The sequence below is a fragment of the Bos taurus genome, chromosome 19, assembly GCF_002263795.3.
Source record: "Bos taurus isolate L1 Dominette 01449 registration number 42190680 breed Hereford chromosome 19, ARS-UCD2.0, whole genome shotgun sequence".
NCBI lineage: Eukaryota > Metazoa > Chordata > Mammalia > Artiodactyla > Bovidae > Bos > Bos taurus.
The window spans coordinates 26,039,992-26,067,985 of NC_037346.1; the positions used below are offsets into that span (position 1 = coordinate 26,039,992).

The 27,994-nt window shown below is 50.0% G+C and overlaps 2 protein-coding genes and 1 long non-coding RNA gene across 6 annotated transcripts in view; 2 read left to right on the plus strand and 1 right to left on the minus strand.

Annotated features, from left to right (window-relative positions):
• Positions 1-19,210, plus strand: part of NLRP1 (NLR family pyrin domain containing 1) — a 31,498-nt gene extending 12,288 nt beyond the window's left edge. For 3 of the 4 annotated variants that reach the window (XM_010815958.3, XM_010815959.3, XM_003587406.5), the window contains 12 exons: positions 503-673; positions 2,192-2,362; positions 2,934-3,104; positions 5,023-5,112; positions 7,572-7,660; positions 8,215-8,377; positions 10,089-10,312; positions 13,103-13,365; positions 14,100-14,225; positions 14,982-15,123; positions 18,000-18,044; positions 18,448-19,210. In XM_010815958.3, the coding sequence (XP_010814260.1) occupies positions 503-673; positions 2,192-2,362; positions 2,934-3,104; positions 5,023-5,112; positions 7,572-7,660; positions 8,215-8,377; positions 10,089-10,312; positions 13,103-13,365; positions 14,100-14,225; positions 14,982-15,123; positions 18,000-18,044; positions 18,448-18,764 (1,972 nt within the window). In that variant the 3' untranslated portion in view covers positions 18,765-19,210. Of the gene's footprint in view, positions 1-502; positions 674-2,191; positions 2,363-2,933; positions 3,105-5,022; positions 5,113-7,571; positions 7,661-8,214; positions 8,378-10,088; positions 10,313-13,102; positions 13,366-14,099; positions 14,226-14,981; positions 15,124-17,011; positions 17,905-17,999; positions 18,045-18,447 lie in introns of those variants that run through there. The other variant, XM_059878475.1, reaches the window with a different exon arrangement.
• Positions 17,912-24,004, minus strand: LOC132343037 (uncharacterized). Its single transcript, XR_009491684.1, has 4 exons — positions 20,582-24,004; positions 18,708-19,694; positions 18,454-18,542; positions 17,912-18,106 (listed from the first exon to the last, which is right to left on the minus strand). It is a non-coding gene; the product is annotated as an uncharacterized lncRNA (long non-coding RNA).
• A 1,538-nt stretch (positions 24,005-25,542) lies between these two features.
• On the plus strand, positions 25,543-27,162 carry LOC788205 (uncharacterized). Its single transcript, NM_001105644.1, is given in 2 exon segments — positions 25,543-26,563; positions 26,642-27,162. A coding segment is annotated over 1 exon segment (366 nt). The 5' UTR covers positions 25,543-25,591; the 3' UTR covers positions 25,958-26,563; positions 26,642-27,162.
• Positions 27,163-27,994: the final 832 nt, after the last annotated feature.

Genomic DNA, 27,994 nt, shown 5'->3' on the forward strand with positions numbered 1-27,994 from the left:
TATATGGACTTTCCCTGGTGGTTCAGTGAGTAACACTCCATGCTGCCAATGCAGGGGATACAGGTTCGACCCCTGGTAGGGGAGCTAATATCCCACATGCTGTGCAGAGCAGCCAAAGATTGTTTTTAAAAAAAAGAATTGAGATATATCATCTAGTCTTTTTTATGCTGATTTTCATGGCAAAACTGAGCCACACTGGACATTTTCTTTTAAAGTTGGCTGCCCCTCTGCGGCCACCACCCTGGGCTGGGGGCCCCTCTTCTCTGTGGCTCATCACTCTACAGCCCTTGCCATACTACTCTGAAGTGTTCATCATGTATGTCTGCTTCCGCCTCCATCTGGAAGTTTCTTGAGGGCAGAGGGAGCCATTTTCCATCTCTTTTATCTGCGGTGTTCGGGGCAGTCAGGGAGGCTGGTCAGCCCTGGGGATGGCACTGCCCGCCATGCACTTCCACCCCTGCACACACAGACCGCACCTCTCCTTTGCCTCTCTTCCCCACAGGTTGAGCTGGGTCCCGGCCACAGAAGCCTGCTGGCAGGTTCTCTGCTCTGTTCTCCAGGTCACTGGAAACCTGAAGGAACTGGACCTGAGTAGAAACATCTTGAGCCGCTCTGCAGTACAGAGTCTTGATGAGGCCCTGAGATGCCCTGGGTGCCAGCTAGAGACCCTGCGGTGAGTCTGGCCTGGGCGCTGCTCTGAACAGGGATGGACAGGAGATCTAAGACGGACGCTGACTCTAGGAGGGGAACTGTCCTTGCATTCAGCAAATACTCACTGAGCCCCTCTCTGGCCCACCACTGCGCCAGGTGCCAGGGTCTCTATGGCAAACACACACAGGCAGGTGTCTATTCTCAGAGAGCTTGCAAAAGACCGACATTAATCAGGGAACCATGCTAATAAAGGTGTAACTACAGGGCCAGATAAGGGTCTCCAGTGGGAAATGTCCTTAAGAAAGGGACACTTGGGGACTTTGCTGGTGGTCCAGTGGTTAGGACTCAGTGCTTCCATTGTTGTGGGTTTCACTGGGGAACTAAGGTCTCATAAGCCTCACGGCACTGCCAAAAAAGTAAAACTACAATAAGATATCAATTTGTGCCTGTTAAAATGGCTATTATCAAAAAGGTAGAAATCACAAGTATTGGAGAGGATGTGGAGAAAATGTGTACTTTCTCATACACTGTTGGTGAGAATGGAAGTGGATGCAGCCACCGTGGAAAATGGTATAGATATTTCTCAAAAAAAAAAATAAATAAATAACAGCACTATCATGTGAGCCAGCTATTCCACTTCTGGGCATTTATCTGAAGAAGATTTTTCTTGGGCTGGGTATCTTGATGAACCACTCATCATTCAAGGCATTCATCATACATTTCCACCTCCTTCCCTTGTCAAAATTAATCATTTTTTCTGCCTTCAGCTGCACTTGACTTGTCCCTTGGGGCACCATCTACTTTTTAAGTGCCCACTATGTGCCAGACACTACTGTGGGCACTTGGGTCCAGCTAGTAATGAAAATGGGCAAAACTCCTTCTTCATGGAGCCTACATTCCAGAGGGGATGGGGAGAAAAAGTCAAAAGAACAAGTAAAGTATATTGCATGTGGTAAGGACTAGAGAGAAAAGTAAAGCAGAAAGGAGTAGAGAGTTGGGGCTGGGTGTGCCGTTTTAAATACGGAGGGTGGTGAGGCAAGGTTCCTGCAAGGGGACTTTTGAGCAAAGACCTGGGAGCAGGTGAGGGAACAAGCCATGAGCTATCAGGTGAGATAGCTTGTTCCAGCCAAAAGAAACAGCCAGTGCAGAGAACCTGAGGTGGGACCATGCCTGGAGTGTTTAAGGAACAGTGTGGAGGCCAATGGAGATGCAGCTAAAAGGAATATGAGATGAGGACAGAGAGGACAAGGAGTCAGACCACCAGTGTCTCACAGACAAGGTCAAGGACCATGAATTTCTCTCTGATGATCTGGGAAAACGTGGGAGGATTTTGATCCAAAGAGATCCAAAACCTGACTTACTATTATTTGTTTCTATGTCTATCCCCCAGTGCCTGTGTATTTCTGGGGGCCTGGGGGCTAGAGGGTCTTACTGACCTCCACCTGGCCCACAGGTGTAGATGCTCAACAGGTTGTTCATGGATGATTGTGGAAATCAACAGATAAGTAAAGGCAAGGCAATGGTCACGTGTCTCCCACAGGTTGGCCAGCTGCAGCCTCACAGCTGAGAGCTGCAAGGACATTGCCTCTGGGCTGAGCACCAGCCAAACCCTGATGCAATTGGAATTGAGCTTCAACACACTCCTGGACGCAGGAGCTGAGCACCTTTGCCAGGGCCTGAGACAGCCAACCTGCAAGCTGCAGCGACTGTTGTAATTGCTCTTCGTTGGCACTACTTTGTGGGGTGGGCACGGGGAGGCAGAAGGAGCTTCCCTAGCACCACGGGACAGAGAGAAAGCAAGGGCTCATGGAGGCCATGTTAGATTCCCACTGAAGCCCTCATATTCCTCCTTAACTTTTATTCTTATATTAGAAGCTCACTCTTTTCTCATCCTGCATTGTAGATGCCCTTAATGTTGAAACCCACAAAATGCTGAAACCTATGTCAGGTAACTCTGGGCATTTGGGAGGGCCAAGGTAGTTAACAATGAGATCCAGGCATCCCAGTGGAACATTGGTGTAAATTAATCATACAACATCGATACAGTGAGTGAGCAGGATTCATGGGAATCACACGGAAGTGAAAAGGGGATGTGGTCTCTATCCTGAGTAGCTCCTAGGCTGCAAGAGGAATATTTAAATCTCCCAGGTTCCTGCAATCAGACATGTCTTTATCTTCCTTTAATGTCACCCTAGAACCCTCATAGGGCCATAGGTACTAGAAAGGAAAACCAGATGCCAGTTAGGACATTGACTGGAGGCCGGCATGTGTCTTCCCTGCAGGCTGGCAGGCTGCGGCCTCACGTCTGGCTGCTGCCAGGACCTGGCCTCCATGCTCAGGGTCAGCCCCAGCCTGATGGAGCTAAACCTGCTGCAGAATGACCTGGACGACCTCGGCGTGAGGCTGCTCTGTGAAGGACTCAGGCACCCTTCCTGCCAGCTCATATGCCTATGGTGAGGCTCTGCAGGCCCCTTCTGGGCAGAGGGCAGGGAATGGGGGGAGGGGATGCAAATTCTGTGGAACTGGACAGAGGAAAGAAAAGGGACAGGCAAATGCACAGTCAGCCAGGGTTCCTCACCAGCGACGCCACTTTCTTAGGCCGTGTGACTCAGGCAGCTCTTCACCTGAGACTTGGTTTCTTTATCTGTCTAATGGGACCATCATATCAGTAAAATGCATGTGAACATTAGGACAGAGTTCAGACAGAAATGGGCTTGGAGCACCGGAGTCCAGAGTGGCTGAGGAGCAGTGAGCTCCCAGCCCTCCTTGCCGCCCTGCAGGCCCTGAGGGCCACGTTCTCTGAGCAGCAGCCCCTCCCATGTGTCTCAGCCACTTCCTCTTTCCTCCACTTCCTGAGAACGAGTCCACTGGCTGTTTCTGGCTGAGCCCTTGCTTATAGCTCCTGGTAGGGCTCCAGACCCTCCAGACCCCATCCGCTCAGGTCCTCCGTTGAGCTCCAGCAGCCCTTAGAAACATAGTGGGAATCACAATGTTAGTGGCTCAGTCGTGTCTGACTTTGCGACCCCAAGGATGTTAGCCCATCAGGTTCCTCTGTCCATGGGATTTCCCAGGCACAAATACTGGAGTGGGTTTCCATTCCCTTCTCAGGGGATCTTCCCAATCCAGGGATTGAACCCGGGTCTTCGAGGGGTGTGCAAAGTCTGGGCCCTGGCCACTCTTAGCCAGGACTCCCTCCTTTAGACTCTCAGGCCTAAAGATGAAGTTGGGGGCAAGATAACAAGATAAACATTCTGCAGGTGGGTTCCCCCAAGGCTAACCCTGACCGTTTCCAACCAGGGGAACTCCAGCTCCCTCCCCGCCAAGCATTTCAGGCTACACAGTGCAAGGCCTCTCCAGAGCTTAGCCGCAGCCGGGACATCTGAATTTGTGGCCAGCTCACTGGTTACTGGTCAGACCTGGGTTGCCTCAGAGCATCCTGTGCTCTGTGGTCCTGTGAAGGTTTCTGCTTCCTTCCTCCCGGAGTTCTGGGACTGGACTGGGAGGGACAGCCATCTACGGGGAGGGGTGGGGGTGGGGGGTGTCCATCCTCTCCCTAGGGCACACTAGCTCTGATCGCAGCAATGAGTTCGGTGTGCACTGCCCTCTACAGTGTGTCCTGTCCACAGCTCACGACAGGTGGAGCACGTCTGTCTATGTTAGAAAGGGGGACACGAGGGCCCAGAAAGAGCAACAGCTATCTGAAATCTGAAGCAGCCCAGAACACAAGGCCAGGAGAACGGAAACAGGGCACTCTCCTTTCCAGCAAACCATCTAGCCTCTGAGCAGGAAATCCCAGGACCTACCCTTGGGTGGTCATCTTGAGGCTGTGGGGAATGGGTGTTCTGTGGTGGACGCAGTGAGCCGCTGCCCAGATGCTCTCCAGGAATGAGGATGTAATCCTAAGCCACTGGGAATGCTTAGGATTCACAGCCAGCTACTGGGATGACATTTGCCTACAAGGGCCCCCTCTCCCAAGATCTCATCCCCTTCCTGGAGTCACCTGCATCCAGGCCTGACCAATGTCAGGGTATAATGACCCAGTCCCTCTCCCCAATTTGGGACAGCTCTGAGGGATCATCCCGACTTCAGAGCCTCCAGTAGCCTTGGCTGAGGTCTCCACTGAGACGACATCACAGCCCAACTTCTTCCTCTCTGCCCAGACCTGTTTCCCTCTCCCCGCCACCCTGGTGTTGATCCAAGAACACTGCCTAGTAAACCTCACTCCACTTGCCATCTCAGAGCCCAATCCTGAGCAAACCCAATCTGCAATAGTTTCCTCTAGGAGGTGGCAGATTTCACCATCCTGAGCCCCCAGGGACCTCAGGATCACACAGGGGTCCCGGGAGAGCCAGGCTTCCTTTGTGCTTGCAGGCTGGACCAGACTCAGCTGAGCGAGGAGGTGACCAAGATGCTGAGGGCCCTGGAGAGGCAGAAGCCTCAGCTGCTAGTCTCCGGGATATGGTAAGGTGGGGAGACTCAGAACCCCCTCCTGCTGTTCCAGGCCCGGCTGAGTCCTTGGGGCAGGTCCAGAACCAAGAGATGGGGAAAGATATGTGGGGTGGAGGTAGACACGGCAGAGCCGGGAAGAAACCAAGAAAGCACGGCAGCCAGAGAGAGGTTTGGGCGTTGATTTGTTTAGTGCGAACGGAATTATGCCACTCCTCTGCTTAAACCTTTCCCTTAGATGAATGTGCATGTGCCAAGTCGTTTCAGTCGTGTCCGACTCTGTGTGACCCTATGGACTGTAGCCTGCCAAGCTCCTGTGTCCATGGGATTTCCCAGGAAAGAATACTGGAGTGGGTTGCCATTGCCTCCTCCAATAAGAAGATTTAAAAACAAAAAAAAGTGAGTGGGTGCCTTGATGAGATTTGGAACTTGGAAAGCAATGACCACCAGGGGGAGGCAAAGACAAAGAGAGAGAGTCTAGGAAGAGCCAGACCACCTCCACCCCGACCCTCACCCACCAATACATATAGACACACAGCCAGAGAGGCTGGAGGGCTGAACCCCAGAGATGGGAGAATCCCTCTTCCTCCCCAGGGAATCTGCTGCAGCGCCCACGTTCTTCCAGTTTGGTGCATTTCGACCTGTGACCACAAAGGGCAACTGTTCCCTGAATCTCCTCAGCTGTGCCTCACCTGAAAAGGAAAGGAAAGGGCTCCTAGCTTTAGGAGGATCTACTTGTCACAGAACAACATGCCCTGCATCCCTCACACGACGTGTGAGGCACACAGCAGTGAACAAGGGCCCAAATTCCAGGAGCTCAGCCCAGCAGGTGCAAATTATTCCCTCCCCACCCCCCACCTCCACCCCCGCCTCCCACCTCCGCCCAAAGAACTACATCTGGAATTCTCTAAGGACACTGATGGGCCCACTGGATTCTATGCAGAGCAGCTGAGCTGAGCTCTGAAGGATGGGAGGGGCATGCTGGGCCCGGAAGGGGTTGATTCCAGGCAGAGGTGGTGTAGCTTGCTGAATAAGAGCCAAATGCCTGAAGTGCATAGAAGCCAAGACTAGGGCACTGGTTTTTGAGAAAAGAAAGAGCTTTATTGCAAGGTCCACTAGCAAGAGCACAGGAGGTGAGGCTCTCAAATCGATCCAGGATTCAGGGCGACATTTAAGGGGTTTAGAGAAATGTCAATCTTGGAAGCTGATTGGCTAGTTTCGAATAAGCCAAACAAGCTATTTGCACTGCTGGAAGCCAGATCTTCCTTTTTTGAAGGACTTCTAGCCCCCAAAAGGGCTCCTGGGGCAACATTTCTATTCTCTAAGTTCTGTAGACTGAAGATTCTGGGTTCTGTATACTGGAGACATAGATTCTGTCTTGCGTGGGGGTGCTATCTAAATAACTCAAGGCTGAATTAATCAACTTATTTAAAGGCGGCAAAACCAGTTTAAGCTGGTTCATGTTTTACTTGCCGTTTCAGTAGAGGCACTGAGCTTAGCTTCTTTGAGGAATACGAGATCAGGGACCTAGAGCAGAGCTACTCAAAGTGTGGTCCTCAGAATCAGCGGCAGAATCAACATCCCCTGGGAGCTGGCAGAGTTTCCTGGGCGGATCAATAGTAAATAACCCACCTACCAAAACAGGAGACTCTGGTTTGATCCCTGGGTCAGGAAGATCCCCTGGAGAAGGAAAGGACAACTCACCCACGTGTTCTTGCCTGGAAAGTCCCATGGACGGAGAGGCCTGGCGGACTAAAGTCCATAGGGTGGCAAAAGAGACATGACTTAGCAACAGTAAGGAGCTCAGTAGCAACAGTAAGGAGCTCAGTAGAAAGGCCCCACTCCAGACCTGCTGAGTCAGAATCTTGGGGTGGGCCCAGGAATCCATGTTCTAACCCAGGCCTTCAGGTGATTTTTAACACTGATTTAGAGCCATGGGGGCAGGGAAACTGGCACAGGTGGGGCTGGGGATGGGAAGCAGTACCTAATATCTTCTGGGCCACATTAAGAATTTCGATCTTACTCCCCAAATCAATAGACATTTCAGGGCTTCAGCATCAAAGTTCTGTGCCAGGTTCCCATTTTCAGATCAGCTGCTGAGTGGACAGTGGACTGAGGGTCAAGAGCAAAAACAGGGAACACTTTAAGATGAGGCAGTGGTTCCAGCCACAGATGCCAGGGCCTGGGAACAGGGTGGAGGCCGTGGAGGTGGAGAGAAGAGAAAAGAGCTGTTTTGGAGGCTGCGTCAAGGTGATCAGTCAGCTCTCAGAATGGCCAAGGGAGAAGTCAGGATGATGCCTCAGTTCTGGTATAAACAGCTGGGTGGATGGGGGCCATTCATGGAAGCAGGGACTACAGGAGAAGCCCAGTGGGGATCAGGAGTTGAAATTCCGATGAGTTGAACTCAAATGGGGATGTTGTGGAGACAGCCCCCAGAATCCTCCACGATCTCAGGGAGAATGAATTCTGTCCAGGAAGCCAAGTCTGAGGATCCTTCACGAGGGCCCAGGTGGAGCAGAGATGAGTGATACATCCTCCCTCAAGCGGCAGAGACAAGCATCAGGTAGTTTGAAGGGACCAGACTGGGAGCATCATGATATGGGCTTGCAGGGGTAGAGGGGGTGATGGCAGCTATGAAAGGTCATTCCCTCCACCCTCCTGCCTCTGGAGTGGGACAGAGACACCTAAGGGAGACTCCATGAGAGATCTTCCACTACCCGAACCTTGCAGGATTTCTGCTTCACTCTCTTCCAGCCTCAGGGGGCTGGACTGTTCCTCTCCTAAATATCCACAGCATGACTCATACTCTGAACCAGAGCCCAGTCTCTTAAGGCCCACTCTGGGCTTCTAAAGCCTGGAATCCCCTCTCCATCCCTGCCTGTCCATCTTTGGAGCCCTGTTCCCCTCAGAAGCTAACCACCCGGGGCGTGCTGGGAAGAGCGACAATTCTGGGAAGTGAGAAAGGGGAGGGAGGAGGGTTTGGGCAAGGGGAGGCACCAGGATTGAGCCCCCTTGGATAGCAGGCAGACTGGCCTTGGGAAGGCCCCCTCTGTGGTCTAGCCTAGGGGGCAGCCAGGCAGAAGAACCTAAAGCTGGCCGCTGCCCTGTCTGCTCCAGAGGGCAGCTCTCCTCAAGCAGCACAGGTGAGGCTCTTCTGTCCGTCTTCTCCTGCCCCTCCGGAGGACGAGCACATGGAGTCTCTGGGGACCGAGGATGACCTCTGGGGCCCCACAGGGCCTGTGGCTACCGAGGCGGTTGACGAAGAGAGGAGCCTGTACCGGTAAGTGAGGGGGCCTGGCCTGTCCCACCCCCTCCATCCCCATGCTGGGTCCCCACAGACAGTCTGCACCCCATTCATGGTCCATTGTATCCCCTCACCACGCCACCATGCAAAGAAAGACAGAGCTGAGATGTTGGTTGGTGTTTTATTATGAAAAAAGAAGGGGTTTGGGCTTCCTGGTGGCTCAGACGGTAAAGCGTCTGTCTACAATGTGAGAGACCTGGGTTCGATCCCTGGGTTGGGAAGATTCCCTGGAGAAGGAAATGGCAACCCACTCCAGTACTCTTGCCTTGAAAATCCCATGGACAGAGGAGCTTGGTGCAGGCTACTATCCATGGGGTCGCAAAGAGTGTGCACGACTGAGCAACTTCACTTCACTTTGGATGGGGGAGGAAGAACATTGGTTGGGATTTTTTTAATATTTATTTGTATTTATTTATTTTTGGCTGTGCCAGGCCTTAGTTGCAGCACGTGGAATCTAGTTCCCTGACCAAGGATCGAACCCAGGCCCCCTGCATTGGGAGCTCAGGGTCTTAGCCAATGGACTACCAAGGAAGTCCCTAGAAAAAGAGAGTTTGTTATGAAAATTTTTAAATAGACACACAAGTGGAGTCCAGGGAACTTCCATGTACCCACTATTCAGCTTCAACCTTCATTTTACCAACTTTGTTTCAACTATCCACTTTCCGCCCCTTTTTTCACAATGTTTTTAAGTCCAAAGAAATGGGTGCTTTTTGCTTTAAATTTTTTGTGATACCTTTCAAAAAGGTCAAATAAAGACCTTTTCTTCCATTACCACAATGTCATTTTTCACATGTCAAGAAGTTTACAATTAAGCCTTTCATATCCGTCCAATGTCCAATCCTTATTCAAATCTGGTCAATTGTATAAAGTGTGTCTTTGCAGATGATTTGTTCTAATCATGATCCAAAGACAGCCCACTTGTTGTATTTGACTTGTGCTGCTTTAATCTCACAGCTTGCGTCTCCTGCATTGGCAGGCGGGTTCCTTACCACTAGCACCACCCAGGAAGCCCAGGGGAGCCAGTTCAGTTCAGTTCAGTCACTCAGTCACTCAGTTGGGTCCGACTCTTTGCAACCCCATGAATCGCAACACACCAGGCCTCCCTGTCCATCACCATCTCCCAGAGTTCGCTCAAACTCACGTCCATCGAGTCGGTGATGCCATCCAGCCATCTCATCCTCTGTTGTCCCCTTCTCCTCCTGCCCCCAATCCCTCCCAGCATCAGAGTCTTTTCCAATGAGTCAACTCTTCACATGAGGTGGCCAAAGTACTGGAGTTTCAGCTTGAGCATCATTCCTTCCAAAGAAATCCCAGGGCTGATCTCCTTTAGAATGGACTGGTTGGATCTCTTTGTAGTCCAAGGGACTCTCAAGAGTCTTCTCCAACACCACAGTTCAAAAGCATCAATTCTTCGGCGCTCAGCTTTCTTCACAGTCCAACTCTCACATCCATACATGACCACAGGAAAAACCACAGCCTTGACTAGACGGACCTTTGTTGGCAAAGTAATGTCTCTGCTTTTCAACATGCTATCCAGTATTCAAATTCAAATCCATCTGACTTCAATGTCTGGGCTTACAGCCACTCTGTAGGATCCATAGTGCCCAGCACAGGGCCTGGCACCCAGTAGGTGCTCAGTGAGTCTGTGTACAGTAATCCAGTGTCCACTTCTCCCCGTTTTTCACAGCGTTCACTTGCCCATGGCCGGCTTCTACCACTGGCCCAACACAGGTCTCCGCTTTGAGGTGAGAGGGCCAGTGACCGTTGAAATTGAATTCTGTGCCTGGGACCAGTTCCTGAACAGGAATTTCCCACAGCGCAGCTGGCTGGCTGCAGGGCCTCTGTTTGACATCAAGGCTGAACCAGGCGCTGTGGCAGCCGTGTTCCTCCCTCACTTTGTGGCCTTCCGAGGTAAGCAGGGGGGAGAGGCGGGAGCAAGGTGATGGTGGTAAGAATGGGCCTGAAAGGGGCTTTGGAGGTGATGTCCTGAGGGGGACTCATGGCTTCCTTAGAGAGACTGAGAAAGGATTAACAGAAATGGAGGCAGCTTTTCTCTCATTCCATGGTGCTCTGGGCATATCTTTTTTGAAGCACTTTTGTCCCCAGATTCATAATTATTTTTGCCTGAATTACTTAAAGGCTTCCCTAAATAGAAAGTACAATACAAGCTAACATTGAACTTCCCTGGTGGTACAGGTAAGAATCTGCCTGTCGATGTAGGAGACATGGGTTCAATCCCTCGTCCGGGAAGATCCCACTTTCCGTGGAGCAACTAAGCCCGTGTGCCACAACTATTGAGCCTGTGCTCTAGAGCCCATGCTCTGCGGGCAGAGAAGTCCCACTTGCTGCAATTAGCCTGTGTGCAGTGACGAAGACCCAGGGAAAGCCATAAATAAATACAACAGGGAGCGGATATCAATTATTCTGAAAATAAAACATTATAAAAAATAATGTCACAGTCAAAAACTACAAACAGTAAATAAGGCATCACAAACGAGGACCAGAAGAAACACAGGTACCAGAACTGGTCCTGTTAAATGAATACATTAATTAAAATAACTTAAAAATAAGAAAATAATAAGAATCGATCCCATAAAGAGTTCGCACTTTTTGTGTTATCAGAAACAAAACACAAAATAAATGTGTTTCATATACTTATGGGGCTTCCCTCATAGCTCAGTTGGTAAAGAATCTGCCTGCAATGCAGAAGACCTGGGTTCAATTCCTGGGTTGGGAAGATCCCCTGGAAAAGGAAATGACAATCCACTCCAGTATTCTGGTTGGGTTACAGTCCATGGGGTCCCAAGAGTTTGACATGACTTAGCGACTAAACCACCATCAGTTCAGTTCAGTTCAGTCACTCAGTCGTGTCCGACTCTTTGCAACCCCATATACTTATAGAAATCACCCTGGGGAAAAATAAGCAAAAAGCAATAAATCATTAAAAATGATAAATCAGATTTGGAAAGAAGCTAATTAAAGAAAATAAGAAAACATTAAAAAAAAAAAAAAAAGATTAAGTGACATGGAGGATAGGATACTATGAGGAGGCCTAGAATACACCTAATCAGAATTCCAGAGGATATGGCAGAGAGAACGGAGAAGATGAAATATTCAAAGAGAGAATTGCCAGGAAATTTCTATGATCACTGAAAGATGTGACTTCTCTGTGCTGTGCTGTGCTTAGTCGCTCAGTTGTGTCTGACTCTTTGTGACCCCATGGACCACCAGCCTTTTCTGTCCATGGGGATTCTCCAGGCAAGAATACTAGAGTGGGTTGCCATGCCCTCCTTCAGGGGATCTTCCCAACCCAGGTCTCCCACATTGCAGGTGGATTCTTTATCATCTAAGCCACCAAGGAAGCCCAAAAGGTAGTACTCTAGTCTCCCCATTGGGGAATTGAACCCCAGTCTCCCACATGACAGGCAGGGATACTCACCATGATTCTAAGAGGAAGACACACAATGATGAGAAATCGAAAAAATCCATGGGCTATGACAGAAACATGAAAAGGTGTTGCTTCAAAGAAAGACTAGTGGAAAAGAGGAAGATGGTAATTATAGTTGTATTTAGTCAATTCTTCAGCATTTTGTCAGATGGTGATATTTTCACACACAAAAAAAGCAATGAATGTGCTCTCTGGGTGCCTCTTCTGGGATTAAAATCAGTCAGCAATGTTCTGACTGGTGCCCATCAGCCTAAGGGCCTTGCCTGGCTTGCTCAATGTCCTTCTGCTACCTGGAAACCACTGCATTGCTGAAGTTGCCAAGCAACACAGAGATGCAACCGGGACTCCTGATTTCTAAGCCTGTGTCTCTCCCACTACCAGCCTTCATCTCTCAAGCTGTCTCTTCATCTCAAACTCATCAGTGTCCATGCCTTGTCAGACTTCTTGACTGCAAACTAACTCTGGCTGATTTAGGCAGGAAAGGAATATATAAAAAGATTCCTGAGTAACTTGTAGACTTAGCAAAAGATTAGGCAACATTAAAAAAAAAAAAAAAAGCAGGCAGTGTGCAAGGATGCTGAGAACCAAGAAAACTAGGAAGAAACCTGTGCTGCAGGCACAGCCATCGCAGGACCCTCCTGCCATGGTGGCTGCCGGACTCTTGACCCCACTGCTACTGCCGAAAGAATCTCTCTTCATTCTCTCTAGATCCAGGTCCTGGTAAGGAGCATTCACTTACTCAAGTTTTGGTCACATGCCTGCATCATAGCCACCAGGGAATAACAGCTTCCAGGGTGGGAGGCCCAGCTTGTCTCCTGCTGAGACCCCCCACACTGGTGGGGAAGGGGTTCTTCCCTAAAAGAAGACTATGAATGGTGGGTGGCCCTTGGATGCTCCATTTCCTCACTGTCCCTTCCTCCTCCTTGTCCTCCCTCTGCCTGGAGTCAAACCTTCCAACATCACTCGGTGGCCCTCATGGTTAGAGAATCCACATCAGCCAGTAACCCTAGGGTCCATAGCTTTCCCGACTCCCGGGCCAGAGGCTGGTCCTCTGTATGGGTTTGGCTAAAGGGAGTTTCTGTGGTGCTCCCACCCCAGAGACAGTATTGCCTGAGGCCCCCAAAGTGGCAGGCCTGTGTACAATGGCTTCCCTAGGAAGGCCACTGAGCCTACACTCAAGTACGTCACTCCCCCAGCCAAGTCTGACTCAGTGAGGCACTAAGTCCTTGCCTCTCATATCCATCCCTTGACAGGGAACGATGTGGACATCTCCCAGTTTCAAGTGGCCCACTTCAAAGAGGAGGGGATGCTCCTGGAGAAGCCAGCCAGGGTGACGCCATGTTACGCCGTCCTGGAAAACCCCAGCTTCTCGCCCATGGGAGTTCTACTGAGGATGGTCCAAACTGCCCTGCGCTTCATTCCCATCACCTCCACTGTGTTGCTCTACCATTACCTCCAGCCTGAAGAAGTTACCTTCCACCTCTACCTGATCCCCAGCGATTGCTCCATTCAGAAGGTGGCAATAAGAGCCAGAAAGGTTGGGCCAGGGTGGGCTTGACAGCAAACAGGAAACACAACCAAAGAGTCCCCTAGATGGGTCAACTGGGAACTGGGATGGGCTACTTATAAACAGGAACCTTGACATGGGTAAATTATCCTGCTCCCGTCTCCTCTGGCTGACTCTGCCACACCATCACTCATCTCAGGACAAGCCTCTTCCCAGGAGTCAAAAGAATGGGTGGTTTCCATGCTTATTGTTATTGTTGTTGTTTGGTCACTAAGTCATGTCCAACTCTTTGTGATGCCCTGGACTACAGCATGGACTCCAGGCTTTCCTGTCCTTCACCATCTCTCAGAGTTTGCTCAAACTCATGTCCACTGTGTTGATGATGCCATCCAACCATTTCATCCTCTGTCATCCCCTTCTCCTCCTGCTCTTAATCTTTTCCAGCATCAGGGTCTTTTCCAATAAGTTGGCTCTTCGCATCAGGTAGTCAAAGTATTGGAGCTTAGAACTGTCTCTTTTCCTCTGTTACCATGTCTTCTCCAACATTGCCCCAGCTCTCACCCTGAGCACAGCAGAGGCCAAGCATGGGTGGGGGGTGGGAAGCCAGCAGGGGTGGTACAACCCGCATCACCCACACAAACACACAGAAACATCATCTCACTTTGTTCAGACCAGGTTCTGTAGGCAGAATCTGAGTCAGGGTCCAGACATATCTGCTTTGATCCTTGTTCTGTACTCCTCAGGCCATAGACAATGAAGAAAAGATGTTCCAGTTTGTGCGAATTCACAAGCCACCCCCGCTGACCCCACTCTACATGGGCTCCCGCTACATTGTGTCTGGTTCAGAGAAGCTGGAAATACTGCCCGAGGTGAGCAGCCCAGGTGGTCAGCCATCCCTGGGGTCAGAGCTCTTGCTTAGAAATGGTCTCAGAGCTTTCCCAGGGACCGGGTGAACTGGGGTTGGGCAAACAGCAAGTGGGGCTTCCCTGGTAGCTCAGCTGTTAAAGAATTTGCCTGCAATGCAGGAGACCCCAGTTTGATTCCTGGAGAATCCCCATGGACAGAGGAACTGGTGTGCTATAGTTCACAGAACTGGACACCACTGAGTGACTAAGCACAACACAGACAGCAAGTGAGATTTAGGGTGAGCAGGAATGCTTCAAAGGGTAGGAGACAGGAAGTTGGGGAGGGTCACATTCAGGATGGGGACAACATTGGGAAGAGTTGGGCTATAGAGTGACAATGACCTCCAATTAAAGCCACCAAGGACTTCCCTGGCAGTCTAGTGGTTAAGACTCCATACACCCCCACTCTCCCCCACCCCACCAAAAAAAGACCCCACACCCCCAGTGCTGGGGGCCCAGGTTCAATCCCTAGTCAGGGAACTAGCCCCAACTCTCCACAACTAGAGAAAGCCTTTGGGCAACAACAAAGACCCAGTGCAGCCAAAAATAAATAAGGATTTTAAAAAGAAAGAAAAAAGCAGGGTCTAAAGATTGACTTCAGTCCAGGAAATGGTCAGGGCTAAGTGAGGTTAAGCAGGGCCAAGTGAGGTGTCAGGTGAAAGATCTTACTAGCAGACTGAAAGGTGGCTTCTCACTCAGTGATTCTCTCTCTCTCTGCAGGAATTGGAGCTCTGCTATCGGAGCCCCAGAGAATCTCAGCTGTTCTCTGAGTTCTACGTTCGCCATTTGAGGTCAGGGATCAGGTTGCAAATAAGAAGCAAGAAAGATGGGACTGTGGTGTGGGAAGCCTTGGTGAAGCCAGGTAAAGTCAAGTCCAGGGAGCACAGAGGTGGGACAAGAGAAAGTCAAAGAGTGTGTGTGTGTGTGTGTGTGTGTGTGTGTGAAAGAGAGAGTTTGTATTATCACAACTTGCTGATGAAAAGAAATAGTCCAGGGGAGTTCTGTGCCTTTTCCTAGTGACAACAACTGATAGGAGCAGAATTGGAACTCAGGTTCAGTTCAGTTCAGTTCAGTTCAGTCGCTCAGTCGTGCCCAACTCTTTGCAATCCCATGGACTGCAGCATGCCAGGCTTCCCTGTCCATCACCAACTCCTGGAGTTTACCCAAACTCATCTCCATTGAGTCCGTGATGCCATCCAACCATCTTATCCTCTATTGTCCCCTCCTCCTGCCTTCAATCTTTCCCAGCATCAGGGTCTTTTCCAATGAGTCAGTACTTCACATCAGGTGGCCAAAGTATTGGAGCTTCTGCTTCAGCATCAGTCCTTCCAATGAATATTCAGGACTGATTTCCTTTAGGATGGACTGTTTGATCTCCTTGCAGTCCAAGGGAGTCTCAAGAGTCTTCTCCAACACTACAGTCCGAAAGTATCAGTTCTTCGGAACTCAGGTTAACCTGACTGTAAGCCCTGTGCTCTCTCTCTCTCTCTTGCACCATATGTGTCCACTCTGCCCTTGAATAGACTTTGATACCCACAAGGTTTTTGGCAGTTTCTCATGAGAGCTTGGAAGGTAGATGAAAGAGGAAGAACTAGGGGACTCCCTAGTGGTCCAGTGATTAAGACTCCAAACTTCCACTGCAGGGGGCACAAGTTCAATCCCTGGTTTGGGAACTAAGATCCCACATGCCATGTGGCCAAAAAAAAAGAGTAACAAGTAGATGCTACATGGTTGTATGGTTGTGTGGATTGGGCCAGTTCTGGCAATATCAGATACTCTAACCAGGATCATTCAGTTATTGTCAAGGCAGGCAAAAGGGAATCCAAATATTGAACTCTTGGGAACGGAAGAAACTTTACAGTCTCTTAATCCAACACCAACACCCCCAAGAAACAAAATCTCCTGGACAGTCCTTCCTAGGACACACAGTCCTTCCTAGGACAAACAGCCTTTGTCAGTTGTTGGTCACATTCCATCCTGAGCTGCACAGGCATCACAGTGGTAGAAAGAGAATGGACTTTACTCGGTCCCAGCTTGAGTGCAGACACAGGTGGAGAACTCACCAGCCCTAGCTAGGGCCCTTACTTGCTGGGTCATCTTAAGAAAATTACCTAGTTCATTTGAACTTGGGTTCCTCATCTGTAAAGTGAGGATCACAATGCCTAACCTATGGAATTGTTGGAAAGATTAAATAAAATGAGATGTTCATGTATCATGCTGTGGTCCCTAGTAAAAAGCGAAAGTGTTGGTCAGTCAGTCGCGTCCAACTCTTTGCGACTCCATGGACTGTAGTCCACCAGACTCCTCTGTTCATGGAATTCTCCAGGCAAGAATACTGGAGCAGGTAGCCATTCCCTTCTCCAGGGGATCTTCCCAACCCAGGGGTCTCCTGCATTTGCAGGTGGATTCTCAGATTCCATCTGAGCTGGAAATAGTAAAGGAAAGCCCAGTGGTCCCTAGTAAAGAGGAGCAATATTATTCTTCTTCCTCGTATTAAGCCAACATCCTTGCCTATCTTGATTCTGTGCCTTGGAACTGACAGATCTATTTCTATTTCTTATCTGTTTCTCCTGGGAGAGCCCAGGAGAAAGTATCAAGAAAAGATACTTGAAGACTGGGATCAAGGCCTCCCCTAAGTCTCCTCTTATGCAAGTCAAATCTCTCTACTTCCTCCCATCATTCCTCCTGTATTTTGGTTTTTTAATTCTTTGCCATCCGGACACCCTCCTGGTAGATGTTCCCATTTACAGATGAGCCAGGATGGGCTCCCTGAGTGTCCAGTCTTCAGGGAGGACATGGAATACCCTCCTCCACCCTCCAGATGAACCTGATGCTCCTGGAGCCGCAGCTGGAGCTCCCCTGTCTTGTGCCCACCTCCACAGACCATCAGGTCACAGTGAATCTGAGTCTGCTCAGACTTTCAGGCCTTGTCCACATGAGCTGCTGTGAACAGCCCCTTCCTCGCCTTATGCAAGTAACTGTCTAAGCCCCTTGACTTATTTCTGTTGTTTTGCTATTGAAATTATCCCATGACTCCCAAGTGCTAAGGTTTTCTTCTTCTTTTTTTAAGTTATTTACGTATTTGGCTGGGCCAGTCTCAGTTGCAGCATTGCAAATTTTTAGTTGTGGCACATGAACTCTTAGTTGCAGCAGGTGGGATCTAAGTTCCCCAAGCAGGGATTGAACCCAGGCCCTCTGTGTTGGGAGCACACAGTCCTAGCCACTGGACCACCAGGGAAGTCCCTTGATCTTCTGACATCAAAATTCAGAACAGATTTGATCTGTGTGAATCTAGAAGGCCAACATGGGCAAGGAGATAGATGTCTGTTCAGAAGTTTAAGACGTCCTTAAACTATTTAAGGATATCTTAGATAGTTTAAGCTATCTAAACCCTGGTTAGTTCTCTACCAGGGTTCCCTTCAGGACAACACTGGATAAACCGTGTCTGGGATGCTGAGAGAAACTGCTGCTGTTCACTTGGATGCCTCCTATCTCTCTCCCACCCTCTGTCTAATCATGGCCTCTGGGCCTCAGTTTCCCCATATACATAAGGAAGGGATGCACCTGGATAATCTCTAAAGGCCCTTCCAGCCCTTACTCCAGATTCTATCAGAATTTATCCGTAGCTTGTTCTCAGAATGAGAGAAATCTCAGAAGTAGGTAGGAGTTTAGAGGAGTATCATATGTGTAAATAACCAGCACTGTTACAGATCCTTCTTCATCTCTGTTTCCCTCCAGGAGATCTCAGACGGGCAGTTACTCCAGTCTCTCCAGGCCTCAGAGGTCAGTAACAGCTGTTAGAGACCACATGAGCCAGTGGCAGTTCTGGGGTGTTCTTTAAGGTCCTGGAGAGTTGGGAAGAGAGGAAGGAAAGACTCTCTTGCAAACCTCACAAGCAGTCAGGCCTTGGAGAGTGCTGTGTACCCCATGCCCCTCACTCCTGCCCATGGGGGCCCTGGTACCTCCCACCAAACCACCTCAAATGCCTCCACCGAGAACCCCACCCCAAGCTCAAGCAGAATGGCCAGGTGCTGATGTGAGGGAGGGCAAAAGTGGCTTTCTGGTGGTCAAATGCCTTTACAGGGCAGAAGGAAGCCAGGGATGCAGATGAACTGAGTGAAGAGAAGTGGAGATGGAGGGTCAGAGGAAGGAGCAGTGGTACGAGCCTTTCTTTGTTTGTTTCCAGCCTCACCTGACTCCCCAGCTGCCCTGAGATTGAGGCACTTTGTGGACCGACATCGGGAGCAGCTGGTGGCTCGAGTGACATCCGTGGACCCTATCCTGGACAAGTTGCATGGACAGGTGCTGAGCGAAGAACAGTATGAGGGGGTGCGGGCAGAGACCACTGCACCAGGCCAGATGCGGAGGCTGTTTGGTTTCAGCCGATCCTGGGACTGGGCCTGCAAAGATCGCCTCTACCAAGCCCTGAAGGAGACCCATCCTCACCTAATCATGGAACTCTGGGAGAAGTGGGGCAGTGAAGAGACCAGGCCGGGCTCCTGACAAGCTGGGCTGTGAGTCCTGGCTCTGCCTGAGAGCACCTGGGTCTGTTGTTCATCAGGAAACAAGTTACCATCTGAGTTGCCTTCTAGGACTAAAGAAAACTTTGATGATGATGCCTTTGCTGGGCATTACCTTGCCCTGCCCAGGAAAGCCACACAGGAACCCAGATGGCCTCCCTTGGCTTTCATGGACCAGCTGTCCAGGTGAAACGACAGCATCTCAGAGAATGTCCATCTGGAGCTGGCAGGACTTCTGCAGACCTTGTAGAAGCCTAGCCTAAGAGCCTGGTCTGCTGGCCACAGCCGCCAAACCCAGAGTCCTCCCTGTGCTCTCCAGAGGCAGAGAGGAGCAGAGAGAACGTGGGCCTGGGGGCATCTGGCTGGAGACGGACAATGGAAATGGACACCTTAGGGGTTTTGAATGGCTTGTGAACAGGAACAAAAACAGATTGGTTTTTCACTTGTCCATCCAGGGCTGGGGCACCCACGGTCCCCTCAGGGCCCTCCTCGGGTTCATTCCCAGGAGAACTCAAGCCCAACCTGTAGACAGGCCAAGAACAGAAAGGGACACAGAGGCTCCTACATGCAGAAGGCGTGACCAAGGGTGTCTCTACTTTCCAGGCTCCCCCAAACCCACAGCCCCAGGCCCACCCATCAAAGGGGCCATGAAGAGGGAGGTTTACCCCCAAGGCTCCAAGGCAACCCCTCCTCAAAGACAGTGGCTGGAGGGCTGTGGTCCCACTCCCGGGACATCCTGTTCCACACAGACCAGCAAACTTATGGGATAATGCAGAGATGTCTCCCCAAATCACAAAATATTTGAGTGCAGAAAGTGACTTGGCAACAACTCCCAAATAAAGTCAGGGGAAATGTCGCGGTGCAAATCAAAACTTCTGGTTGATGTCAGCTGTCAGTCATGGGTTGTTCGTTTCTACAGGGAGAACAGATAACAAAGGTCAAACAGGCAGGCATGCACACGTATCTACACACACCGTTCCCCCAAACCACGAGATGACAGAGTATCGAACACTCCAAAACACAAACCCTCTATTTTCACTCACACCCACCCGCCCTTTCTTTCCGCTCCCAACTGGCCCCAAGGCCTCAGAGAGCTGAAGTGTGCATGAGTTCCAGAATGAGAGAGAGGAAGTGGAGAACACAGCTGGGAATAGGGTGGCCCCAGGATACGCAAAGGTGCCCAGGCCTCCCGGTATTCCCACAAGCTCTTGGAGAAGCTCAGGCCTCTAACGAGAGGCCTCCTGGGGGCGCATCCAGATGAATGTTCTCCCTAGCTAGGAGGGTGGTGACCCCGAGACCTCTGCAGACTAAGTGTGGGGAAAGCCCAGGTGCGGCGCCACCACGGGGTATGCTCCCGGCCCAATACCTGGGCTCACGGGACCACAGAGAGAGGAGGTGGAGGTCAGGGGTGAGGGTGTGTGAGGAAGGGTCTGCCTGCTCTGCCCTCTCCCGCGGGGCTCCCCTACTCACTTCCCTCCCTTCCAGTCCATTGTGTCTCTTGTTCCTAGAGGCCCAGTAATCTATCCCCAGATCGGGACCCATCTTCATGGCAGCCAACTTAAAAGTGGGGCAGGTCTTGGGGGAGGAGAATGGCCAGAAACAAAGGCAGGTCCGGAACTGGGGGAAAGATGCTTGACTACTTTGGATCCGCATCCTAATCACCAACAATTGGGGTACTGAGGGAAAGCAGTGAGCTGGGAACCAAATCCTGGCTTCACCCACTAGATGTGGCCCTGGAAAAGTCTAAACCACTGTGAACTTCAGTTGTTGGGTCTGTTAAAGGGAGATAATGATACTTACTGAAACGGTTGAGGATGGCAAGGACTGATGCGTAAGATGAGTCCACAGCTACTGATTCAGTGGACAACTGTCAGTCAGTCAACAAACCTTACTTTCATTGTGCCTGAGGATGTTCCAGGTGAGCAGTTTATATTCCAGTGGTAAGGAAATATTAATAGAAATCATAAATCCATTTTGGACTTCCTGGCGATAGAGTGGATAAGAGTCCACCTGCTAATACAGGGGATCTGGGTTCAGTCATTGTTTGCGGAAGATTCCAGTGACTCCGAGCAACTAAGCCTGCAAGCCACAGCTACTGAAGCCCCTATGCTAGGACCTGTGCTCCACAACCAGAGAAGCCACCTCAGTGAGAAGCCAGTGCACTGCAGCTAGAGAGTAGCCCCTGCTTGCTGTAACTAGAGAAAGCCTGAGAATACCAAGGAAGACCCAGCACAGCCAAAAATGAGATAAATTCATTAAGAAGATAATTTCACATACTCTTAGGTACTTTTGAGAAAACAAACATTGGAGAGGGTGATAGTTGGGGGTGAGGGAACAGCATACAACTTTAGAATACTCAGGGAGAAAGGACTTTTCTGAGGAAGCGACGTTCATGAAGGACTTTCCTGAGAAGGTGACATTCGAGTCAGACCTCTGCCCACAGACATCCTTGCTGTTGGGAGTACTGCTACCGCTGTGTGCCCTAGAAATGGAGAATTCTCATAACAGCCTTAGGTATCTCCTTTCGCACCTTTTTTCTATCTCTGCTGTTTGTCGTTTAGTCGAGGAGTTGTGTCCGACCCTTTTGCGACCCCATGGGCTGTAGCCCACCCAGCTCCTCTGTCCACGGGATTTCCCAGGCAAGAATACTGGAGTGGGTTGTCATTTCCTACTCCAGGGAATCTTCCCAACCCAGGGAATGAACCCACACATCCTGCGTCTCCTGCATTGGCAGGCGGGTTCTTTACCCCTGAGCCACCTGGGAAGCCCTATCTCTGTAATCATATATATGTTTATGTACCCACTGACAAAATCTTTCCTGGACCGAACTTTACTTAGGCTCTTCTGAATCCTCTTCCCAACTGGGCCTTGACTCTTGGACTTCTGTGTCGTTTTTTTGCATTGTTCAGTTTTAGTTAGAACCCTACTAATTTAGTTTATCCAGAATCGCCCACCCTTGATACCTGATTAAATTCCTCATCCTCCACATGATATCTGATCACTCTGGCCTGCCTTCAGCAACAATCCTGTTGGCACCAACTCTCCCAGTAGGTTTCCACTGAAAACACACCACCAGCACCACTACCACTGCCCCATCTCTCAGCCAGCCCACTCTGTCCTTGGCTATGAACCCCCAACTTTTCCTTGTATTCAGAGTTGAGCCCAGTCTCTCCCCTCTGCTGCCAAACGCTATCACAGAAGTTCCTATACCTATCACAATGTTGTTGTTTAGTCACTAAGTCGACTTCAACACTTTTGCAACCTCATGGACTATAGCCAGCCAGGCTTCTCTGTCCATGGGATTTTCCAGACAAGAATATTGGAGTGGATTGCCATTTCCTTCTCCAGGGGATCTCCCCGAGCCAGGGATCAAACCCGCATCTCCTGCTTGGCAGGCAGATTCTTTACCACTGAGCCACCTGGGAAGTCCATCTATCACAGTAGTTCTCAGTAAATTCTGCCTTACTATTTGAACAATTGTCATGAATAATCTTTTTCTTTAAGAATGCATGCACACTCACACACACACACACACACAGGGCTTGTGACTGTCTTATGAAACCCCTTATCAAATCCTCCCAGGTTAGGACACATAGTATTTCGAGGCGATGCTGATGTGTCCTCATTTGCCTGGCAAAGCAATAAAGCTATCCTTTTCTACATCACCCAAAACTCAGTCTCTGAGATTTGATTTGGCATTGGTGTACAGAGAGGCCAAGCTTTCAGTAACAAGGGGAAGAGGCTTGCAGCGCGATGGACACTGGGTATTAGTCAGGAGTCCTGTCTCTGTCCCTGGTTTCCTAGCAACCACTGTTGAGCATGTGGTTGCTAGGCAATGTGGGGCCATCCAGACACTTGGGTACTGTCCTTAGTCTGCGTGGGCACCAATCAGAACATTGCAAGATATTGTTAATCCGACAAGTGGCCATTGGGCCCATTTTTACATTTTCTCATCTATTAATTGCTTTTGTTGCACAAAAAAATAGTATAACAATGGTAAACAAAGTCTGGAAAAATTAGAAATTGCCCCATGATCTCACCATCCAAACAATTCAAAAATGACCATCTTTACTCTTCCTGTTCTAACCTTGCTCTGCAGGAATACATTTTCATCTTGTCATCCTAGCACATGTGGTTTTAAATCTTGCTTTTCTGACTTTGATTTAGAGCATGACAAGCACCCCTCAAGCTACTTGAGAGTTTTGAGAATAATCTCTCTGATGCCTCTGTGTGATACCATGCAGTGGACTGCTGTTGTTCAGTTATTAATTCATGTCCAACTCTTTGCAACCCCATGGACTGCAGCACGCCAGGCTCCCCTGTCCTTCACTGTCTCCCGGAGTTTGCTCAAACTCATGTCCATTGTGTCAATGGTACCATCCAACCATCTCATCCTCTATCGTCTCCTTCTCTTGCTGCCCTCAATCTTTCCCAGCATCAGGGTCTTTTCTAATGAGTAGACTCTTCGCATCAGGTGGCCAAAGTACTGGAGCTTAATCCTCAGTCCTTCTAGTGAATATTCAGGGTTGATTTCCTTTAGGATTGACTGGTTTGATCTCCTTGCTGTCCAAGGGACTCTCAAGAGTCTTCTCTAGCATCACAATTCAAAAGCATCAATTTTTCCACGCTCAGCCTTCTTTATGGTCCAACTCTCACATCCGTACATGGCTACTGGAAAAACCATAGCTTTGACTATACGGACCTTTGTCAGCAAAATGATGTCTCTGCTTTTTAATACACTGTCTAGGTTTGTCATAGCTTTTCTTCCAAGGAGCAAGTGTCTTTTAATTTTATGGCTGCAGTATACACACCATCATTTAATTAAGTATTCTTCTCTTGTTCCAACATTGAGTTTGCTCCAGTGTCTTTGCCATTATAAACAGTATGAATCTTTCTGCCGAAAGCTTTTCTTTACCCTTTAGACTGTTGACTTGAAATCAATATTAAGGGGTAAGATGATTGCATCAAAGCACATGACTATCCTCATGACTTTCTGTCTTGCTAAACCGCTACTAGAGTTCCCTTTTTTCTACATCCTGGCCAACATTTGTTATGTATGGAGGTTTTGATGATAGCCATTCTGACAGGTGTGAGGTGATATCTCATTTTTGTTTTCTGGACATTTCATTTAAATGTATCAATCAATCTGCAACTATGTTCATCTGTTTGTTTTTTCACTTATGTTTTTGAGGTTCATCCACATTGTAGCATGTTTCAGTAGTTCACTCCTTTTTACTGCTGAATATTATCTGATTGCATAGATAGTCAACATTTTGTTTATCTATTCACCATTTGATTGACATTTGGATTGTTCCCAGTTTGGGGCTATTACCAATAACACTGCTATGGACATTCATGTAGTCTCTATTCAGACATATGTTTTCATTTCTGTTGGATAGAAACCTTGGGGTGGAATTAATTCCCGGGTTGTATGGTAAGTGAAAGGTTTAACTTTTCATGCAGTTTACCAGACTGTTTTCCAAAGTTGCTGCACCATTTTACATTCCCAACAACGGTTCCATATATTCCACCTCTAGCCAACTAGGTGCTCTTTCAGCTAGGCTTGCTAAACTGTGAGACTGTGATCCTGCTGCTGCCAACAACCATTCATTCACTGCGATTCATTCATTCAACAAATTTTATCTGAGTACCTACCACTGTGCACTATGTGGTAGACTCTGGCCGCACAAGAAGTCCCTGAAAACTCTGTGAGATGGAGAGAGACAGCACCCTGATGACATTGTTTCAGCATGCTAGTTCTGATTCCCCTGGGCCTTTCAGTTCCAAGAGGGAATGAGTTCCTGAATGGCAGAGTTGGGTCTGCAGCAACTGGCAGGGCCTGCCATGTACCCCTCCCAACCACTGGGACCCAAGTAACTCCTAGTGGCTGCTTCCCCCCAATTCCACAAGGGAACACCAACCAGCTTTGGAAACGTGAGTGCAACAGACATGCCAGAAGATGGTACCCAGCCATCTGTGGTAGACCAATGGAACCTGTGGAAGAGTCTTGCAGATGCCAAGAGGACCCTGGGTAGGGGTGGCAGTGGGGGAGCCGGCTGCTCAGTTCAGGCGATCTTTGAAAGTATTTGTTCCTCATCTTCTAATCATATGTGATACACCCAAAAGGTTGGGATACTGCCTTCGTGGGTGAGGAGCGGGAAGAAAAGCACCACCACTGCTGACTGTACTACCTCTGGGCTCGAGACTGTGGGAGACTTTGGTTTGTTACTCTTTTTCCAATAGGGTTTTCGACCTTTTGCGTTTTCTACAAAGATTATGCATTAGTTTCTCTATGTGTTAAATGTTTTAATTTTAAAAGATCACATAATATATCTTTTGAAAGGAGAAATAAACCCCCAGGGAGCTCCGCGTGGAACTGGGATCCTGCCTGTCTGTATTTCAGCCTCTTCGGCCCCAAGTCCCCTTTTCGCCCTCCCGGATCCCAGTTAGCAGCTCGCACCCCCACCGGCTTCCTGCATCACCCCCCCACCCCCCGCCCCCGGGTCAGTTTGCCATGGAAACAAGCCAGGTTACACAGAGATTCCCGAGGCGCCAGCCCTGGAGCATCCTGGAGGTTGAACCCGGACAGCCAACCTCTGCAACAGGCTGGGAGCTGAAGCGCGAGCCAGAAACAAGAGGTTCCACGACTGAGACAGACGTGGCGCAGACCCTGCAGAGGCCCCCGGCTCCGCCCCCACCCGGGTGGTTGAAATACAGCCGCAGCCCCGCCGTCGCCGCCCACTGCGCCTAGACCTTGCCAGGACCGGACCACTGAGAACCCACATACCCGTCTCCCCGTATTCCTCGCCAATGGCTGACCAACTCTTTCAGCGCAAACCCTGGGACCCCGAGCAGCTTCGCCCGGACCCCGACTCTGACTCCGAAGGCCTGTTTGACAAGGCTCCTCCGGAAGAGCCCCCCGCTGTCCGTGGGCCCAAGTCGGCTTGGGCCGCGGGCAGGAAGGCCGGTCGGCGCACTGGCGGGAAGGCGCAGGGGGCCCGCCCCTGGCAGCCGCCTAAGGGCGCGACGCGCCCCCAGCCCCAGGAAGAGGCCCCTCCATTGGATGAAGGCTGCTATCTCGACCATTTTCCGCACCTCTCCATCTTTATCTACGCGGCCATCGCCTTCTCCATCACCTCCTGCATCTTTACCTATATCCATTTACAGCTTGCCTGATAGGCGCGGGCGGGCGGGATGCGCGCAGGGCTGAGGCGGGAGGGAAAGGAAAGGAAGTGCTCAGCATTTTGTGCCTGGAGACGCCCCGCACCCCCTTCGTCTAGCTTTTGACGCTTGTGTCTTTTCTTCTCTGCTTGTCACCACCTTTGTCTAACTGTCCATCAGTAGAAACAGCCAAAGCAGCTGTCGGTAATGAAATAAGCACCTGGGGACGAGGGGACGGGAACACAGAGTTTAGAGTCTTCGCGGTGTGATGGATCCCCATTTATAATGAGGATAATGTCTCTGGACCCTACCGCTGTGTGAGGTGGAGGCACGCAGAGGGAGTCTGTCGTTTTGTGTCTGGGGCGTGTACAGCGAGTCCAACCTTCTGTTTTTTAAGGGATGAGCCGACCCGGGCCCACGGCCTTCCAGAGAGGGCCCCGCGGGGAGGGTCGGCGCCCTGGCCTGGGCTGGGCCGGATTCCTGTGATGCATCGCCCGACCCCCCCTCCCAGGAGCCAGCTGTGCCCCCCCCACCCCACCCCGAGCTGACGCAGACAGAGCCCGGTGCGTGGGACCTGGCGGACCTGAGCGCGCAGCGGACGTCACAAGGGCGCAGCATACAGTGAGTGGCGTTTGTCGTGGTAGCGCACCATCTCCCCAGAGACTTGAGCTAACTGGGACTGCATTTTCCCTGCCTTAGGCTTTGATGACGCTATCGATGTCGGGACCGAGCGGAAACTAGGCCGAAGGAGCTGTTCTGCCAGGAAGTCACGGTCTCGTCGTGTCCTGGACGCTTGGGACCAACGACTGCAGACCTCCAGGGACGCGCGGGCCCATAGCTTGCGCGCTGCGCCGCGCGGAATGAGGCTTGGGGCCCTGGCTGGGGGTCCAAAGGGTTGCCCTTGCGTCTTTAGGAATTGCGGGGGTGGGGGTTGCTTATCCTGGCCCGGAGCCCTTCCAGAGCCTCGCAAAAGAGAGTGAGATTTCTGATTGCTGAGAATTCGCGCTAGGAAATCACACAACCCCTAGGGGTTTGTCATGTCATACCCCAAAAGCCTAATACCAAAACCCACCTTGACAGGTTATTTACTCACATGCCGTCTCTGTTTTCTCATGAATGTTTAATGTCAAAACATAGCTCTCTACTACAGCGTATACTTTATTTGGAAATGTCTGCAATTGTGGTATCTCTGATGGAATAAATTCTTTTTCAGTCTCCTCTATTTCTGTCCTTTATTAATTTCCAACTATGCAGTGAGCCCACCAAACTTCCTATTCCGCTTCAAATTTCACCCCATAATCTTCACGTCCCTACTGTCCCTCCAAAACCAATTTCATCCTATTACCCAGCATTCCAAGATACAGCGTCTCTCTCCACTGCTGCTGCTAAGTTGCTTCAGATGTGTCCGACTCTGTGCGACCCCATAGACGGCAGCCCACCAGGCTCCACCATCCCTGAGATTCTCCAGGCAAGAACACTGGAGTGGGTTGCCATTTCCTTCTCTGCTAAATAGCTATAAAAAGAAAATTGCTCAGTCTTGTCCAACTCTTTGCAACTCCATGGACTGAATTCCCCAGGCCAGAATAATGGAGTGGGTAGCCTTTCCCTTCTCCAGGGGATCTTCCCAACCCAGGGATCGAACCCAGGTTTCCCTCACTGCAGGAGGATTCTTTACCAGCTAAGCCACAAGGGAAGCCCCCCAACAGTCCCCCCCACTGAGCTCTAGAATTTGCTCCAATTCACCAGCTTGTACCTTTATAAGCTCAGTGTTTGCTGACAGCAGGATCTTGTCATTTCCTAGTTCTATTTTCCCAGAATCCCGTATCACTACCTGCCTTGATATCTGGACCCTGTATTTCAGTACCAAAAGTGTAACACCTACCATTTCCCAACATCAGCCTGCACTGTGCAGCCAGTTTACTACAATAATTTACCCCCAATAAAAGGGACTGTTCTCCAAAATTAAGTCTCCAAGGTACAATATGTACTGTTCTTTTTTTCCAGTTTACAGTCTTGGATACTGGATCTTTACTGTCCTCTGATCCTGACTAA